This window comes from Typopeltis vanoorti, chromosome 4 (genome assembly GCF_054136105.1).
Source record: "Typopeltis vanoorti isolate ZY-2024b chromosome 4, IOZ_Tvanoo_1.0, whole genome shotgun sequence".
In the NCBI taxonomy this organism is placed as follows: domain Eukaryota; kingdom Metazoa; phylum Arthropoda; class Arachnida; order Uropygi; family Thelyphonidae; genus Typopeltis; species Typopeltis vanoorti.
The window spans coordinates 150,089,464-150,108,283 of NC_143552.1; the positions used below are offsets into that span (position 1 = coordinate 150,089,464).

General features: G+C 35.1%; 1 protein-coding gene across 1 annotated transcript in view; it reads right to left on the reverse strand.

The window, feature by feature from the left end:
• The window catches only part of LOC150107750 (uncharacterized protein F54F2.9), a 304,144-nt gene that overhangs the window by 218,281 nt on the left and 67,043 nt on the right, over positions 1-18,820 (reverse strand). The window contains exon 4 of the mRNA XM_090392180.1: positions 2,678-2,849. Within this exon, the coding sequence (XP_090248306.1) occupies positions 2,678-2,849 (172 nt within the window). The remainder of the gene's footprint in view (positions 1-2,677; positions 2,850-18,820) is intronic.

An 18,820-nucleotide genomic window follows, 5' to 3' on the forward strand; every position in this document is an offset into this window, starting at 1 on the left:
ATCAACAACAACATAGTCAATGAGACTTTTCTTATTCCTTGCCTCTTCTCTCCATGTGAATTTGTGCACATTTTTATGTTGGAACATGGTGTTAGTAATAACCAATCCATGTCCTGAGCAGAAATCCAACAGATATTTGCCATTATTATTAGCTTTGCTCTTTTCTCCAAATTTTCCCAAAATATTTTTGTATGTCTCAGAATCATTTCCTACTCTGCTATTTAGATCCCCCCAACAAGGACCAACTTTTCCTTTTTCATTGTGTCAGTTGCTTTTTCTAAAGCCTCAAGAAATTCCTCCACTTCTACCTTAGTAGAGCCTTTTGTGGGACCATAGGCACAAATAAGTCTCATTGTCCAGTTCCTATTCTCATATTTGTCCACATTACTCTACTTGAGACTGACTGCCATTCAAGAAGATTAGCCTCGTATTTTGTGTTGAATACTATGGCTACTCCTTCTTTTCCTTGATTGTCATTGCCTGAATATAACATTTTGTATTTATTGCTCAGAAAGATCTCACCAGTTTTGGTCTTTTTTTGTTTCAGTCACCCCTATTATGTCGATCTGGTACTTATCGAATTCCTCAGCTAGCTCCATTTCTTTGCCATTCAGGTTTCTTATGTTGATAGTACCGATCTTTAACTCTGGTAATGTTGAGTTGAGGTTTGTTTTCAGATTTTTGGGGTCTTGGGTAATAATAATAATATAATTTTTGATAAATTTAAAACTTTTTTGCCGATATCTACAATGGAAAAATATTTGTTTTCTAATGTACAGTATCCTAAAACCAAGTCATTGTCCCCAACTCTGCACAGATATGGTTAGAATTAATTGATAAATTAAAGCCTTTTACAGGGAGTAGGCGAGGCCGTTTTTGCCCTGTCTCACTTTTGGAGACTGAGTTGGCAGTCAATCTCCACTAGTAGCCAATGAGAGATAGCCAGCCTATGTCAGTTGTTTGCAGATGATGCAAAGTTGGGACTAACCATAAAGAGTAGTGAAGATGTTGTGGCCTTGCAAGAAGACTTGAATAAATTTAGTGATTGGGTAAGGAAATGGGGGATGTGAAAAAGGGGGAGATATGATAGAGACCTACAAGTTAGTAAGGGGGTTGTTATAGGATCAATGCTGGAGAGGTTCTACAGAAAATAGTGGGAGAACCAGAGGTTATCCCTGGAAACTGTATGAAGAGGATGTGAGTAGGGGTGTGAGAGGCAGGTTTTTTCGTGCAGAGTTGTGAATGATTGGAATGCCTTGCCTGAGAATGTGGTGTCTGCAAGGAGTTTGAGTGTGTTTAAGACACAGTATGATGAGATGTGTGTGTGATAAAAGGACCTCCCAGATGAGTCTTTGACTCCATGAGGTCTTGGGGTAATAATAATAATAAGCTCAAGAAATTCAGTTTCATTCTTCATATACGATTCTTCTTATGATTACTCTTTTCGCATCCACATAAACAGTAAAAGAAAATGGAAATAATAAAAAATAATAATTTGACATTTAGACCTTCGTTATGAAATTTTCAAGAGATAACTGAACAATGTCTTTCTTCTCTTCACACACTTCTTGATAACAGACTAAAGCATCATCTATTTCTCTGCATTTAAAAACTATGATGGATCGGGATTCAACTGCTCCAATCATGCCATTCAATCTGAAATCTCACAGAACACAATTGTCATCTCTTTGCACCCTTTTGAGATGACACCAGAACGTTTTGTTTTTGTTATCACTGTTCACTTTAAAGAAGCAGATCCTTTCACGATTTCATTATCAGTATTTCACAAACATATTCAATGCTGATGACGTGAGATGAAGATCACATCCTACAACCTGGCATGGGGTTTATAAATTTTTCAACTTTTTTTTTTTTCTCTTTTTTTCAAGTCATCAATGTACTCTGCCACAGTGCATAAAAACACTAAATTTTTTCAAAGTGTAGGAATACAAATATATCCATGTTCAGTAGTAACCAAGCAAGACCAAGGAAGGCACACATGCATCACAGCTATCTTCTGTTAATTCAGGCATCGTGTAACACACGAGCTTCACATAACATTTTTAAAACTTGAAATAGTTTTCATAGCCATTTCAAAATAATTTGCAAAGTCCCAATTTACATAGGTCTGGGGGTCTGGCTGTATGTCAAAGCAATGTTTTTCTATTAATCAACATGCCTCATTTAAATGGAAAATAGTCCTTGGGCATTAAGAAATGTTAACCACTCTTTGATGAAGTGATAACAGTGTAAAAGACACTAGAAATAAGAAACATGTATCCACTATAAGGAACTTTAATTGCATCTAATATTAATTAAAGTTCCTTACTGTGCATGTTTTTTATTGTTTCTAAACATTAACAACAACAAAAACAAGTGTATTGAGAGTTGAATGGCTTAAAACATAATTTTTAAAAAGTCAGATTAGTCAAGTAGTTCATAAGAGAATGAATAAGAAATAAAATATTGACACTTAATTTGACATTTAGAACTTCGTTATATTAATTCGATATATTAATACAAAGCCACATGTACTACTAGATTTTGAGACCATAATATTATCAGGCCAAATCTAAAGAAGGTCTGAAATGAAAGCTCCAATTACTTATATCTGCAGATAAATATTCAACTTTAAACAAGACTGTAAAAATAAATAAATAAGTTACATAAGAATTACCAGTTCATATTTCCTTTCCAAGTATATTGACCAAGCAACAAGATATTGGCCTACAGTGACTAGAACAAATATAAAAAGAATGCTCTCCCATATTCCCATTTTTCGAACATGCCTATAATAATATACTGGCTGCCTCCAGTCAGGTAATCCATTCTTGAGAATAAAATCATATCTAAAAAAAAAAGGATAACATCAGTTAAAAGGAAATATGATCATAAACCAGCCATATAAAATTATTAAAATAACCATAATTATTGCTTTTAGAACAATCCCATATTAAGAGGCTGTAAAATGTATGATATTATTATTATTATTACATGACATCTCCAGGGAGTCCAAGGACTCATCTTGGGAGGGCACACAACTCTACTTTGCTAAATACTCTCATCCTCTCCACTACAACTTAATTATCCAACTACGACACTACTACTACCATCAATGCCATCTATCACCCATCACTACCACAAACAGTATTTTTTTGTCTGTAAATTGCATGTGTTCTGAAGGCCGATTTTTCTGTACACGGGATGAAAAACCAGAGTTTCAGGGAGAAAAAACCCTGCTATACTAGAACTGAGTGTGGGCTAGATGGAAAAATCATAATATCTGCCTTCAATTGTGTAATGTTTGACTCATTTCCTTTAAATATTCCAAGTGGAAACATTTAATTACTGATAAATGAATTTATATTTAACAGTGATTTATTTAATTTTATAACTGTGCAAGTGGAGTGAAACAAGTCCACGTCCCCATTGTGCTCCATGGAACCTTCCATAGGGCCCCTACCTAAGGTTTCAAGGAAAATTAAAGGATTCAATCCTTTGACAGCTTTGTCAGTACTGACACCATGTTGAAGTCTTATAATGACCGTAAAACTTGTGATTAGAAAATTGCAGATGGCAATACAGTTTATTGTATAATCTGTAATACTGCAGAGCAGAAAGCAAATGGAGAGACTACTGCTTTATTCTCTCCAGACTAACCACCACAGTGAGCATATCTACACAAATGGCCCCAAGTTCCTGGCATCCCTTAAATGGGACAGAGGTGTGAAGAATCTCCAGACTCAAAATCGTGTGTCCACTAAAACTAGGAACGTCAGAATCCTGTATGAAGCAGGTAAGCTAAGAAACATCATCCAAGAAATGAAAAGACTTCGAATTGGGATTTTAGGAATGAATGAAATTAGGTGGCCAGGATCAGGAAAACTCGAGTTGATGATATGACAGTGTACTGCTCTGAAAGTAGTAAAAACAATCATCAAAATGGAGTTGAATAATAATAATAATAATAATATTATTATTATTTGACACCTCCAGGGAGTCCAAAGACTCATCAAGGGAGGGCACCTGCTCTACAACTCTATCTCCATCACTCAATCAATCAACTGACCGCAACTATACAATGCCATCTACTGTCGACCACCACCAGTTTTTCTAGAGACAGTCACAACATCCATGCCCAGGGCAGGATTCGAACCCACAGCCTTTTGGCTGGAGAGTGGACACACCAACCACTCAGCCAGCCAGGCCAGCTATATTAAACAAAGATGCCAATAAGTCACTGTTGACCTTCATCCTCTAGTCAGATAGGATGATATTATTAAAACTGAAAGTCAACAACTAGATATCAATCTTATACAGCTCTGTGCCCTTACTGTTAACAAGAATACCAAGATCAAAGAATTTTACGATCAATTAAAAGAACTAATGAAAACTACAAAGAAACATCCTTTCTTTCATGCTTACACGGTGATCAGAATACATTATGAAAAATTATGGAGACCACTACTGTGTTAGAGCAAAACTTTAGTTTAATATAAACCAAAATGAACACTTGACGTTTAGACCTTCATATCAAGGTCATCATCTGGAGCATACACATATATACAGAGAAACAAGCTGCACTACAATCTACATGATTACACGTAGATGCTAAAGTTACAACAAGTATTGGCCTGAACTCTGGTGAAAAAAAAAAAAAAAAATTACTACAAAGCTAGAGTCCTATATTATTATTATCTATTAGGTTACAAAATTAAATTAGGCTGGAGAGCAACATGTTTATATATATATATAAAGTATACATATAAATTCAAACCAACTGGTATGGAATAGTTTACAATAAAAGTTGAAAATTGCTTCAAGTCCTAAAGTCAGGGTATGCTTGAAATTAAGTAGGCTGAATATGTGCCATCCAAGTTCTTGGAATTTTTATGACACCATTATTGTTGAGATTAGGGTGGTTAATCAGAATTTCACAGGCTTCTTTAAACTTTCATTCATACCAGTCTTTTTTGGTGTAGTATGTTGAGAGCGTGTTTTTTTTTTTTGCATTAATTTTGTAACCAAATAGATAATTAGGTTAACACTGGCCTGGTTGGCTGAGTGGTTAGCGTATCTGCTCTCCAGCCAAAAGGCTATGGATTTGAATCCCGACATAGGCATGGAAGTTTGTGATTGTCTGTGAAAATAATAGTGGTGGTCGGTGACAGATGACATTGGTGTGAATGCTGAAGGTAGTTGCGGTTGGTGGAGACAGAGAGTTGTAGAGTAGGCGATCTCCCTCAATGAGTCTTTGGACTCCCTGAAGGTGTTACATAATAATAGTTAATAATAATAATAGGACTCTAGCTTTGATGTAGTCAAGTTTTTTTTTTTCTTCACCAGGGGTCAGGTCAATAATTGTTGTAACGGTTGGTCAGTAACTTTAGCAAACCATGTAGATTGTAGTGCAGCTTGTTTCTTTGTATATATGTGTATGCTCCAGATGATCTTGATATGAAGGTCAAAATGCCGAGTGTTCATTTTGGTTTATATTAAACTAAAGTTTTGTTCTAACATGGTATTTGTCTCCATAAAATTTCATAATGTATTCTGATCACCATGTAAGCATGAAGGAAAGGATTCTCATCATCCATGGAGATGTTACTCACAAGCGTTGCAATCAGTACGGTAAGCTAAAGATACGTGTTTCTCTTTTGATCAATCGGCTGGCCTTTTTAAAGAGATGCAGAGACAGTAATCTTATTCCTAACTGCATTAAGCTGAAAAAGAAATTTACTTCCGCTAAAGGACTTTGTATCTATGCATGCACAGAGAATAGTGAGCAAATTCAAACATATACATATACAAAGAAACAAGCTGCATTACAATCTACATGGTTTGTTAAGTTACTGACCAAGTGTTACAGCAATTATTGGCCTAACCTCTGGTGAAAAAAAAAAACTTCACTACATCAAAGCTAGAGTTCCTACTATTATTATCTGTTAGGCTAGAAAATAAACGCAAAAAATTACAAAATTAATGCAAAAAAAAAAAAAAACACCCTCATTAAATTGATTGGAAAGGTACCTGCTCAATTTTACATCATGCAAAAACCTGGTATGAACGAAAATTTAAAGAAGCCTGTGAAATTCTGATTAACTACCCTAATCTCAACAATAATGGTGGCATAAAAATTCCAAGAATTTGGATAACACATATTCAGCCTGTAGAAAGTATTTTACCTTGGGTATAATAAATGTTAAAGGTACCAAGCTATTTTTAACCCTGGTTTTACTCCATTTCCCAAGTAAGCAAACAGACAAGTAAGTCAAGTTTGAGCCTGCAAGTATTGCAAGTCTAGGTGACCCCACACTTAGTGCAAGTCAAGGCAACTCATGGTAAAGGTGGATAAGCTCTGATCACTATTCTTAATATTTACCCTTAATGCAAAGCACATCACCTGGAGGAAATGTATGATGCTATGTATTAAAGGCAAGGGGGGGGGGCCACTACCCAGACCGATTTCGACCTTTATTGAGGTCTCACCAGTGGGAGGCAGACTAGAAATACCAAGATTTTAGTAATACAGAGCTTATAAGTATTTTACAAGAACAAGTTACTACAAGGTGTATTAACCCTACTTAGTTTCCAGCATGCCCTGACTTTAGGACTTTAAGCAATTTCCAGCTTTTATTAGAAACTATTCCATACCAGTTGGTTGGAATTTATATGTATACTTACATAGTTTTATATATTTATATATAAACATGTTGCTCTCCAGCCCGATTTAATTTTGTAACCTAATAGAGAATAATAATAATAATAGGACTATAGCTTTGATGTAGCAATTTTTTTTTTTTTCACCAGAGGTCAGGCCAATAATTGTTGTAATGGTTGGTCAGTAACTTTAGCAAACCATGTAGATTGTAGTGCAGCTTGTTTCTTTGTATATATGTATATGCTCCAGGTGATGACCTTGATATGAAGGTCGAAACATCAAGTGTTCATTTTGGTTTATATTAAACTAAAGTTTTGCTCTAACACAGTAGTTGTCTCCATAATTTTTCATAATGTACAAAGAAACATGATATTAACATCATCATGGGTGATTTCAATGCTAAAGTTGGGAAAGGTAGAAGTGGAGATATAGTTGTCAAAGATGGACTGGGAACAAGAAATGAGAGAGGAGACTGTCTTATTCAATTCTGACAAGAAGAAAATTGAATAAAACGAACAGAGAAACTAATAATCACAAACATATTGTTTAAGCTACCATCCCGAAGGCTATATACTTGGCGATTACCACAGGATAATAATACAAATATAGTCAGAAACCAAATTAATTACTTGCTAATTAATCAACGATTTCGAAGTTCCATAAAGAGTACAAAAACCAGGTTGTTCCTGGAATCAACAGAAGCCTTGAAACATACTCCACAACTCAACAAGTATGGCTGTATAAATTTTCCAAAGATTTAGGAGACAGTTATCTTAAGACCAAATTAATACCTGCTATCTCTCTGTTTTTTTTTTTTTTTTCAACATAGATGGTGCCTATTTAGGACTTCTGTCTTTGTTATACATTACAATTGTTCAAATTAGTCCCATTGTTGTACCAGATTGTGGTTGTCTTATGTACTGTGACAAACTATTTTTGTGCTCTGAAGATGCAGGATAGAATATCAGTGAAATATCAGCAATAAGTTAATAAATACAGCAATCCCTCGATTAGCACGTCATTTTTTTGGTCAATAGGTGACCAAAAAACTGCATATTTTGGTCACCTACTTCATAATGAAAAATATAAGATACTTCAATTGATTATAAAAGAGAAGATAAATGGAAGAAGAGACAAGTTAGACAAAAAAAAAAAAATATTGGCTGGCAGACATCAGACAGGCTTGAGCGCTAAGGGATTGTTCAGAATGGCTGAAGATCACTCAAATTTTGGCAAGGTAGTCGCTGACCTCTGATAGAAGATGGCACTCAAAGAAGAACTTACAAAATCCATTTCCTAATTTAATGATAGATTATTCTACCAAAATTTATAGCAAAGAATTTATGGAGATATAACACACGTTAGAATAATTACTTTACTTAGCATTAAGCAAGTAACAATCAACATTTTGACCTCTGTAATGAGGTCATAATTAGGAAAATATACATATGTATATGATACAAGCTACATGATGCTGCAATATACAAAAGTAAAATGAATCAAAATGTTTGTTAATCATATATCATGAATCAAAATGTTTGTTAATCATATATCCTAGCCTCACATCTGGTGAGGGGGAAAAAAAAACATGGAACTACATTAAACAATTTCTAAAGTCCTTTTGTAATTGTCTTTTAATTGAGATTTTCTTTTGTCTGGAGTTGTTCTGGTTGCTATATGGGTCCTCCACATTCTTGGAATAATTAATCTGTCATTTTTGCTCCAATTTGGATGATGTTTCAGTGTTTCACAAGCTTCTTTGAATTTTCTTTCAAACCAGGTTTTGGTACAGTGTAGGGACTTAATGCCTTTCCAGTCAATTATGTGGCATGTTTAGAGTGCATGGTCTGATAAGCCTGTTTTACCATAATGAAGGAATTTAATGTGGCTTTTGTGTTCTTTTCTGAATGGGATGGTGTGTCCTGTTTCCCTTATGTAGGGTAGATTACAGGTACATTGAATTTTGTAAACCCCTGGGTGGACAAGATATGGAAGAGGATCTTTGGAGGAGCTAAGTAAATTTCTTAATTTTGTCAGGGATTTGCAGGTGGTCTTAATGTTGTATTTAAACTGAAAGCTGAAACATCATTCCAAATCTGAACAAAAATGATGGATTAATTATTCCAAGAATATGGAGGACCCATATTCAACCCATATAGCAAACCAGAACAATCCCAGAGAGAAGAAAATCTCAGTACGAAAGGATTTTAGAAATTGTTTAATGTAGTTCCATGTAAATGATTAACAAACATTTAGATTCATTGTACTTTTGTATAGTGTAGCATCATGTAGCTTGTATCTTGTACATATGTATGTTTTCCTGATGATGACCTCAATACAGCGGTCGAAGTGTCAATCATTACTTGCTTAATGTCAAGTAAAGTAATTATTCTAACGTGTGTTGTGTCTCCATAAATTCTTCACTATCAATGCTGACCACTGTGTAACCTCAAAAGAAAGAATATTTTACCAAACGTCATCAGGCACATTTACAGATATAAACAAAACATTTCTTTATATGACAGACAAGAATGTGTTCCTCCCAATTTCACAGAACATTTGTATAATAACTACATCAATCATCAATGTGCTGTGGAAGACTTTTTTTAAAACTAATTTCTTATAGACAGCTGGCAGTACCATGTACCGAAAGTTCCACAAATGAAAGAAGCCATTTAGTTATGACCTACATTTTTGCATTTCACTTCAAGCAACAGATGTTCTAGCAGGTTCAGATCTGTGCAGGCACTGCAATGCCTTGGGTATTAAGAAATATTAACTACTATTTGATGAAGTGATAATGGTGTAAAAGACACTAGAAATATTATTTTCAAAGTTATTCTCTTCAAATTACATATTTACAATTACTATTTTGTGAACAGCACTGTGTTAGAAAGTGTAAGGGACGGTATTGAACATACTACAATATAGGAAATCTATGAAGGAGTTCAGTGTTCTGCAACATCAGGTGAAAGAAAAAAAAAGTTTTGATATCAATTATTAGCGATTTATTATAACTTTACAGTGAATATTTCCTTGAGTCAGTTATGAGCAAGGTGGTGTATATGCATTTGGAAAATATTTGAGTTGGTATTCAATTTTCTGATATATTACGTTGTACAGTGTACAATGTACTATTTCATTGTACCATTTCCTTCTATTGATTATGGTGAATGCTGTACCTCTCTTTATGCTACTTTACCTCATTTTACTGTGATTCCTTGTTGTCCAGCTCACAACGATTTAAAGATCACATTTTGTGAAGTATTATACAGAGATTTTGTAGCATGTGCACTTGTTGTGGCTGTGCACTTAACTTCATTTAGAAATGTGGCAGGTAAGAGATAGGAGTATACATGTATGCATGAAATGTAGACAATTGGAATATCAACATCTTAGGTTTCAGTGGTAGCGATGATAATGATGTTTATAGAAACAAGCATGTGCATGTGAGGTGTGATCAAGGAAATGAAGGCAAGGCATGAGGTGGCAGTGCTCTTGATATTAGGTAGTGTGATTGGAAATATAGAAGATTTGAAGGATGCTGTTATCTGTATCATCATCTTCAAATTTCTGATATGTACCATCAACGGGTGCACAGAATATGATAGTACTACATGAAAAACTTACATCATTACCAACTTTCGATTTACAATTTACCTCCAAATCAGTGTGTCACTATCAAAGCTGCAACATTATCAGATCTTATATTTCTAACTTCTAAGGCACTTTTAACTATATCAATCCACCTATATCTTGGTCTTCCTCTGGGTCTTTTTCCTGCCAACCTGAGAGAGAACACTTGTTTTGCTAATCTAAACTTGCCCATTCTGTTTAAGTGACCATACCACTTGAGATTATCTCTGCTAACCATTCCTGAATGCTAACAATGGTTCCTAATATCCTCGTTTTTAATATGATATTAAAATTGATGTCATCTGTTCACACCCCTAATCTTTTGCAGGACTCTCATATTTGTATTCTCTAGTCTTTGGTCAAGTGTTTTTTTTTTTTTTTCCTAACCCAGCTCTCAGATTCATAAGTTAAAATTGGTTTGAACACTTTCTTGTATGCAGTTAGTGTTTGGACTAATTTCTCTATTGTTCCATATGAATTTATTGAGCTGACTTCCTACCACATTAGCTTTGTTGATTCTGTTGTCTATTTCCATATTTAATTTACCATCTTCACTAAAAATAGTGCCTAAGTAGCTGAAATGTTTTACTTGTTGTATAGGTTTTTAATTCACAATGCAGTTGATATTTTCAATGCTTCTGAGTATTTTCATTGTCTTTGTCTTGTTATTGCTGACCGTCATATCAAACCTATTACAACAGTTATTCAATTTTTCATGGAAACTTGCAGACTTGTAATAGATTTATTTAGAAGTATAACATCACCTGCATAAAGTAAATAGCTGAGATAAAATCTCCAATTTTGATATCAGGTTTAATATAATTGTCCTTCATAATGTGACCCATATAGATAATAAATAACGGAAGGGATAATGCACATCCTTGTCTGACACCAGATTTAACATCAAACCATCTTCCTGTCCTTCCTTCAATTCTAACTGCTGACTTACAACTCAAATAAAGACTAAGTATTGCTTGATATAATGCTCCATTAACACCATACAACTGTAACATTTTGAATAGCATTTCTCTTGGAACCTTGTCGTATGCCTTTTCCAAATCTACAAAACTTAAACATAGATCTTTGTTATATTCATACAATTTCTCAATTATTTGTTGTAAAGTGAAAATCTGATCCTGACAGCCTCTATTTGGCCTGAATCCAGCTTGTTCTTTACCAAACTTCCCTTCCACAATCTTTCTCAACTGTTTTTCAAGTATACTTGCATATATCTTACCAGGTACACTCAGTAGGGAAGTACCTCTGTAATTCTTTCATTCAGTTTTATTTCCCTTTTTATGAGTACTATCAGAGCTCTACTCCAATAATCTAGAAGTCGTCCCTCTGTCCAGGCCTTCTGAACCATGCAGTGCAGCCACTGTAAGACTTTTATACCTCCATACTTGAGCATTTCTGGTTGAATATCATCTACACATGCTGCCTTTCCACATTTCAGGCTTTTTATGGCTCTTTCTACTTCAAGTATGGATATGTATTCTTGACTGCATGCCTGTTGAGTGTTTTTTTACCACTGTGCCATCACTGAATTGTTTCATTTAGCAATTTTTCAAAGTAATTACTCCATACATCAAGGATATCTTTTTCACCAGTTTTCATGTTACCTTTATCATCTCTAATTCCTTTTACAGCACTCTTTCCACCATTTCTGAGCTTTTTCAACAACCTCCAGAATATTTGCCACCATCTTGATATTTATTTTCTACGTTCTTACCAAAGTCCTTCCATGACTTTTGTTTCGCTAGTTTTACATAGTGTTTAGCTTTCTTACGTTGGTCTCTGTATTCTCTAAGCGCACAGGCTGACTTATTGCCAGGAACTTTTGATATGCTTTCTTCTTTTCCTTCACTGCCTCTTTAACTTCCTGTGTCCACCATGGAGTTCTGATATTTCTATCCTTACAGACAACTTCATCGCATGCCTCTCTGGCTGAATCAATGTTTTCTTCAGGATTTGCCACTGAACCTCCAATGTTTGGTTCCTGTTCTCAAATTCTTTCATTTTTTCTCGAATAATGTTTGTGTATTTTAGTCTACAGTTCACGTCTGAAAGTTGCTCAACTTTTATTCGCTTTAAAACTTTCTTACATGTTCTTCTTTTCAATATGAAATTCAATTTTATCCTGCTCAAGACTAAATGCTGATCGCTTCCAGTTTCGAGTACTCTGTACACTATAGTGTCCTGCACCGGTGAGAAAACATCACTATCAACAATAACATAGTCAATAAGACTTTTCTTATTCCTTGACTCTTCGATCTGGCACTTATCCAATTCCTCAGCTAATCTTAAACTCTGGTGATGTTGAGTTGGTGTGTGTTTCAGGATTCCTGGTTTCCTGGCAAAAACAGTGGGGCCTTTTTTAACTGGGCAATGCCCCAGCCAGCATGAAATTCTGTCTTGTTGTACCATCATTTTATTTGTAGTTTAAGTCAATAGGAATACACTTTGGTTGGCTAAATCTCAGATTTCCAGCCCATCCTTGTTCATTCAGTATCCAGGTAGATACCTAACAGGGTGCACCACAAGAAGGTGAGGAATGGATCAGAAGCCTTGGCCAATTCTCTGCATTCCTTGAAAGGCTATGCAGAAGTCTTCTCTCAGTTATACAGCTTTGACCCTTAAGCACCCCACTGGCTATATCAGTGAATCTCAAATATATTCCAATGCAACTAAAAGAATGAAAACCGGAATACATATCAATACTTGAGAGAGAAAAAGCTATCTTAAGACTAAAAGGTGGAAAGGCAGCTGGAGTAGATGATATTCAACCAGAAATGCTCAAATATGTAGGTATAAAAATATAAAATTACACAGTGGCTACACTATAGTTCAGAAAGTCTGGTCAGAAGGTCTAATTCAAAATGACTGGAGTAGAGCAATCACAGTTTCCATCTATAAAAAGAGGAACAAAACTGAATGAGAGCAATACAGAGGAAATTCTCTGCTGAGTGTTCCAGAAAAGATACTAAGAAAATATATGGAAGAAAAAGCTTGTAAAATTTCTCTCTGCAAAGTTTATCTATTCACTCAGACCAAATAGTGGGTATCAAGATCAGACTCTCACTTTATGACAAATATCTGAGAAATTGTGGGAATACAAAAAAGGATCTGTATAAAGTTTTGTAGATCTGGAAAAAGCATTTTCACAACAAATCAAAAGAAAAGCTGTTCAGAATGCAATAGTTATATGGGATAACTGGAACATTATAAGAGCAATATATAATTTTGCAAGTCAACATTTAGAAATGAAAGAAGTACAAAAGGTGGTTGAATGTAAAATCAGGTGCGCTCTATCTCTACTCTTATTTATCATCTATGTCAATCACATTATGAAAGAAAGTGGCAATAAATCTGATATCAGAATCACTGACATCCAATGTTAACTTTTTGTTTTGTGCAGAGGATATGCTACTCCTAAACAAACCCAGTCCAAGTCCCCAGGATTATTTTTTAACTAAACCGAATAGCTAAAATTATCAGCATGGGGCAATAAATAGCAAACAGCAAACTATGAAAGCAAACAAAAACATGGAAAACTTCAAATGCATTCCTAATGAAATCTAAAGAGCAAGTAAATTACTTCAGCTATTAAGGCAAAATATTTTTGTGAAGATGGCAAATTAAATATGGAAATACACAAGAGAATAAGGAAAACTGGTATAGTGGGGAGCCAGCTGAATAAATTTATGTGGAAAAACAGAGAAACCAAAATACAAACAAATATATACAGGATAGTGTCCAAACCAATTTCAGAGCTTATGAATCTGAGAGGTGAGAAAGAAATAAAGAGTTGAACAAAGAGTGAAACCACAGATATGAGAGTCCTGAAAAAAAAAAAAAAGAATAAAATTAGAGGAGTCAGTCGATGATATCAATGGCGGAATCATATTAAAAATGCATATATTAGGAAGGAACTTGACATTGTTAACATTCAAGTACATATGAGAATAGTTTATCTAAGATAGTCTAGTCATTTAAACAGAATGGAAGAGAAAAAGTTAGCAACAGATTATTACCACCTGAGGAGAATACTAGATTTAATCCAATGGTATTGGTTACTAGATGGAAAGAATGCTGATAGTGCATGAGAAGGATTACAAAAATACATTGATGATGCGATGCTGAAACGTGTCCCCATTGTTTGAAGAATAAATATGGCAGGAGTGAAATGGATGTGCAATCTTATTAATTAAGCAAGAGGTTCTTAAGAAAAAGAGGATGTGGAAGAAATATAGTGTGTATAAGGATGATGTCAGTTATGAAAATTATAAGGCACAGGCATGATAAATTAAGTATTGTATGAAAAGGTAAGTGTGAATATGAGAAGAACCTGGTGCTGCACAGTAAAAACAACACAAAAGAATTCTATCATGATTTTTCAAGAAAAAGAAGAACGAAAGTGAAAATATAACTTGTAAATGAGGATGGTTTGCAGGTGGCAGATGCAGAAGAAACTGTATGTAACATGGAGTTCGATGCTCCCTTTACACTGAATGAAGAAACTCAACTGAGTGTATGAGGTGGTTCTAGAACTGTTGTATTAAATGAATAAGAATTCAACAAATAGGGAGCAATGAGGTATCAACACAGATGCTAAAAGAGTGTTCAGCTGAACCTCTGATTTAGCTACATAATGTGTCAGCACAGGGAAGATTTCACAGGAAAGCATGTAACTGCACAAAGCTAGTGCAAGACTGATGGGTCTAACTATCAATCAGTATCTCTGGAGTAGTTGTAAAGCTGGAAGAGTTGGTAAGAGCTTGCCTACAGAAATCAGTTGAAAGATTATAAAAATACTCATAATTTTTAATTATGAATCTTTTTACAACTGTTTCTCTACATTAGCATTTTATTAGTTTTGGTTTTGTAACATGTGTTTAATAAGAAATCGATCTGTTTAAAGAAACTATGTTTCTTTAAACAAATGCATTTGAGATGAACTGTACTTACTAGATTCAGATAGCTGTAATGATTTCAATGGTTCTGTATTGTAATTCACAACTGCTAAGTGTTGTGATATCTGTCATTCATTGTAAAGACATTCTCTTTTTGTTAATAACAACAATGTGTCATCCCTGACTACCTAACTTCTTGCCATTTGGGTGAAGTGCACATGCTTACTGAGGAGATTGATGAGAAACAAGCAAAGAAAGAAAGAGAGAGAGAGAGAGTTTAAAAATGCAGACCAGAGAATTTTGTTTTAGAAAGTTTTTTGTTTTTTTAAAAGAAAACTTGGCAGTCAGAATATATTAACAGAGGATTCGAAAAGGGAATCTTAGCAAAGTGAATCGTTTGAATGGTAAAATGTGACTGTGAACAAGTGGATAGAAAATAAAAGGAGATATTAAGCAGATATTCTATTTCAACATTCAAAGAAATACTAAATGAAAAGTTTTATCTTTTGTCTCAAGGACATTGGTGATTAATTTTTTGGAACAAGTGAAATTTGAAACTGTAAAGTGGTTTTAATGAAGAAGCTCTACTTTGATACAGTGTTTATAAAGTAGTAAAACAAACTTCTGGTAAAGAATTCATAATTTATGCTTCTTAAAATTCTCTGAAGTAAGAATATTTATACTCTAGTGAAATTAGCATTCGGTAAAGATGAATGGAACAATATATATGCTAAATAAGGAAATACTGCATAGTCCCTGGGAAGTTAATAAGAAGTTTTATATTTTGAGAAAAGGTCTGATAAAGAACTGACTCTAATGAATATTTATTGTGAAAAATAAATTGCACAGTCTAGTACACTGTTCAAATACATGTGAAATAATCCAGTAATGGAATGCGTCAGTGGGAGAATGATTTTTATCCTTTAAAGATAAAGATCTCTCAAGGATAGTTTCTATTTAGAAGGCCTTGGATCCAAATAGTTTTGTAGTTATTAATTTAATTTTATTTACAATGTACATAGCTTCATTATATATATATATATATATATACAGGGTGTTCGGGATAAATTTGACATATTTATAATTAATTATATTTTTCCGTAAGTTACATGTATTAACACACACTTCTCTTCATTTAAAAGTTTGGACCCTTCTTCATTCATATACAAGATGTCAGAAAGGATGGATAGCTGGAACCCACCTGAATCATGGAAGAGAATAACTTGTATCATGATGATTCGTGCCCGCCATCAAAATAAGGATATTACGACTGCTGCCCAATGCTCCCTGAATACAGTAAAAACAATCAGGCATGAACTAGAGACTTGCAATGGTGACTACGAGGATGTAGCAAGAAGAAAGATCCCTAGCAGACGATCTGATTGCGTTCGTACAGCAGAATTCCTCGCAAATCTGCAGGAACAGGTGTTGAAGAACCCTGGCATTGGAATTCGGGCTTTGTTCGTGGAGTTGCTAACTGTAGTCAAGCCCTGGATAACAAGGGTAGCCAATGGTAGGCCGTATGTATGGCAGCAGGATTCGGCCCCTTGCCACACCTCTGGGAAAAGTCAAAAATGGTTGTCTGAAAATTTCTACGACTTCACCAGTCCAAATGTTTGGCCTCCAAACTCCCCAGACCTTAACCCCATGGATTATTTTGTATGGGGCGCAGTTGAAAAAGACACCAATCGCACTTCCAGTAATACAAAAGCCCAGTTAATGGATAAAATTAAAACAGTTTTTGCGGCCCTTCCCAGGGAGACTGTAGCATCAGCTTGTTCGAGGTTCCGAAGCAGAATTGAAGCTGTGATCGATGCTAATGGTGGTTATTTTGAGTAAATCTTGTTGATAGTATTGTAATTAACTCTGCCTGTAATGTTTTTTTGTCAATTCATTAAATTTAATAGATACAAAGAAGATTTTCTTTTTCCTTACGAAACTGTCAAATTTATCCCGAACACCCTGTATATATATATATATATATTTTAGTCTCAAATTACATCATTTCCTGGATTCTAAAAATAACAGAGTTAAGTCAATGCACCATTCTCATAGAGAAGCTTATACGTTGGTTATGCATTTCTAAATTACTTAGGGAATTAAAACAACGTAGATCCGAATATAAATTAAATTATACTTTAATTAATATTTCCGATATTTTGGCAATGTCACATTGCCATTTTCAAAAGGAACTTACAAAAAGGCAGTTGCACACAGGCACTAACAATACAGTAACTGAGAATGAATATATGAAGCTGTCGTTCTCCTAGAAGTCCTGATGGTGCCCTCTGGCAGGGTAAGTAGGAGTTCTTGGCCGTTGGGCTGAAGGTCTGCTGATGTATGCCTCCCAAATTTGAGGCAGTCGCATACAACCAAATTTGTTGAGGTTCGGAGAGTTTCTTAGGGCAGAGGCTGATTCCATAAATAACCTTTCGTATTTATATTTGCTCTGGTGTATTACTGTACTTTCTTCCACCGTATTCTGTGGCGAGTATCCAGAGCATGGTCTGCAAGACCAGAATGGCTATACTTGTAAAACCGGATGTAGTCCTTGTGTTCAGAAATTCTGATATTCGCTGTCCTGCCTATTTGGCCAAAGTACGACAGTTTACAACTGCAAGGGACCTGGTATACACCAGGTAGGTCTTTGGTAGAGCGGATAAGGGATGCCAATTTTCTGTAAGGCCTGTAACAGGAGGTGAGGTCATGTTTTTTTAGAATTTTGGTAATTTTTTCTGAGGTGCCTTGGATGTAGGGAATGGTGATGGATTTAGAGTAATATTTTTTGTGGAGGGGGGAGGAGGGGGGCTGTGGTTTGTAGGTTTTAATATTTTTTGGATTTTTTTGGGGGCCTTACAGAAAATTGGCATCCCTTATCCGCTCTACCAAAGACCAACCACTTCCCCTAGACCTACCTGGTGTATACCAGGTCCCTTGCAGTTGTAAACTGTCGTACTTTGGCCAAACAGGCAGGACAGCGAATATCAGAATTTCTGAACACAAGGACTACATCTGGTTTTACAAGTATAGCCATTCTGGTCTTGCAGACCATGCTCTGGATACTCACCACAGAATACGGTGGAAGAAAGCTACAGTAATACACCAGAGCAAATATAAATACGAAAGATTATTTATGGAATCAGCCTCTGCCCTAGGAAACTCTCCGAACCTCAACAAATTTGGTTGTATGCGACTGCCCCAAATTTGGGAGGCATACATCAGCAGACCTTCAGCCCAACGGCCAAGAACTCCTACTTAGCCCACCAGAGGGCACCATCAGGACTTCTAGAAGAATGATAGCTTCACATCTTCATTCTCAGTTACTGTATTGTTAGTGCCTGTGCAACTGCCTTTTTGTAAGTTCCTTTTGAAAATGGCAATGTGACATTGCCGAAATATCAGAAATATTAATTAAAGTATAATTTAATTTATATTCTGATCTACGTTGTTTCAATTCCCTAAGTAATTTAGAAAAAGTCAATGCACCAATCAGATTGAATTCATATATATTTACCTAACACTGTAAAATACGGTCTCCTTACAGAGAGAGGGAGATAAACAAAAGATAATCTATACTTTGCAATGAACAACGAGTTTACTAAGGGAAGAT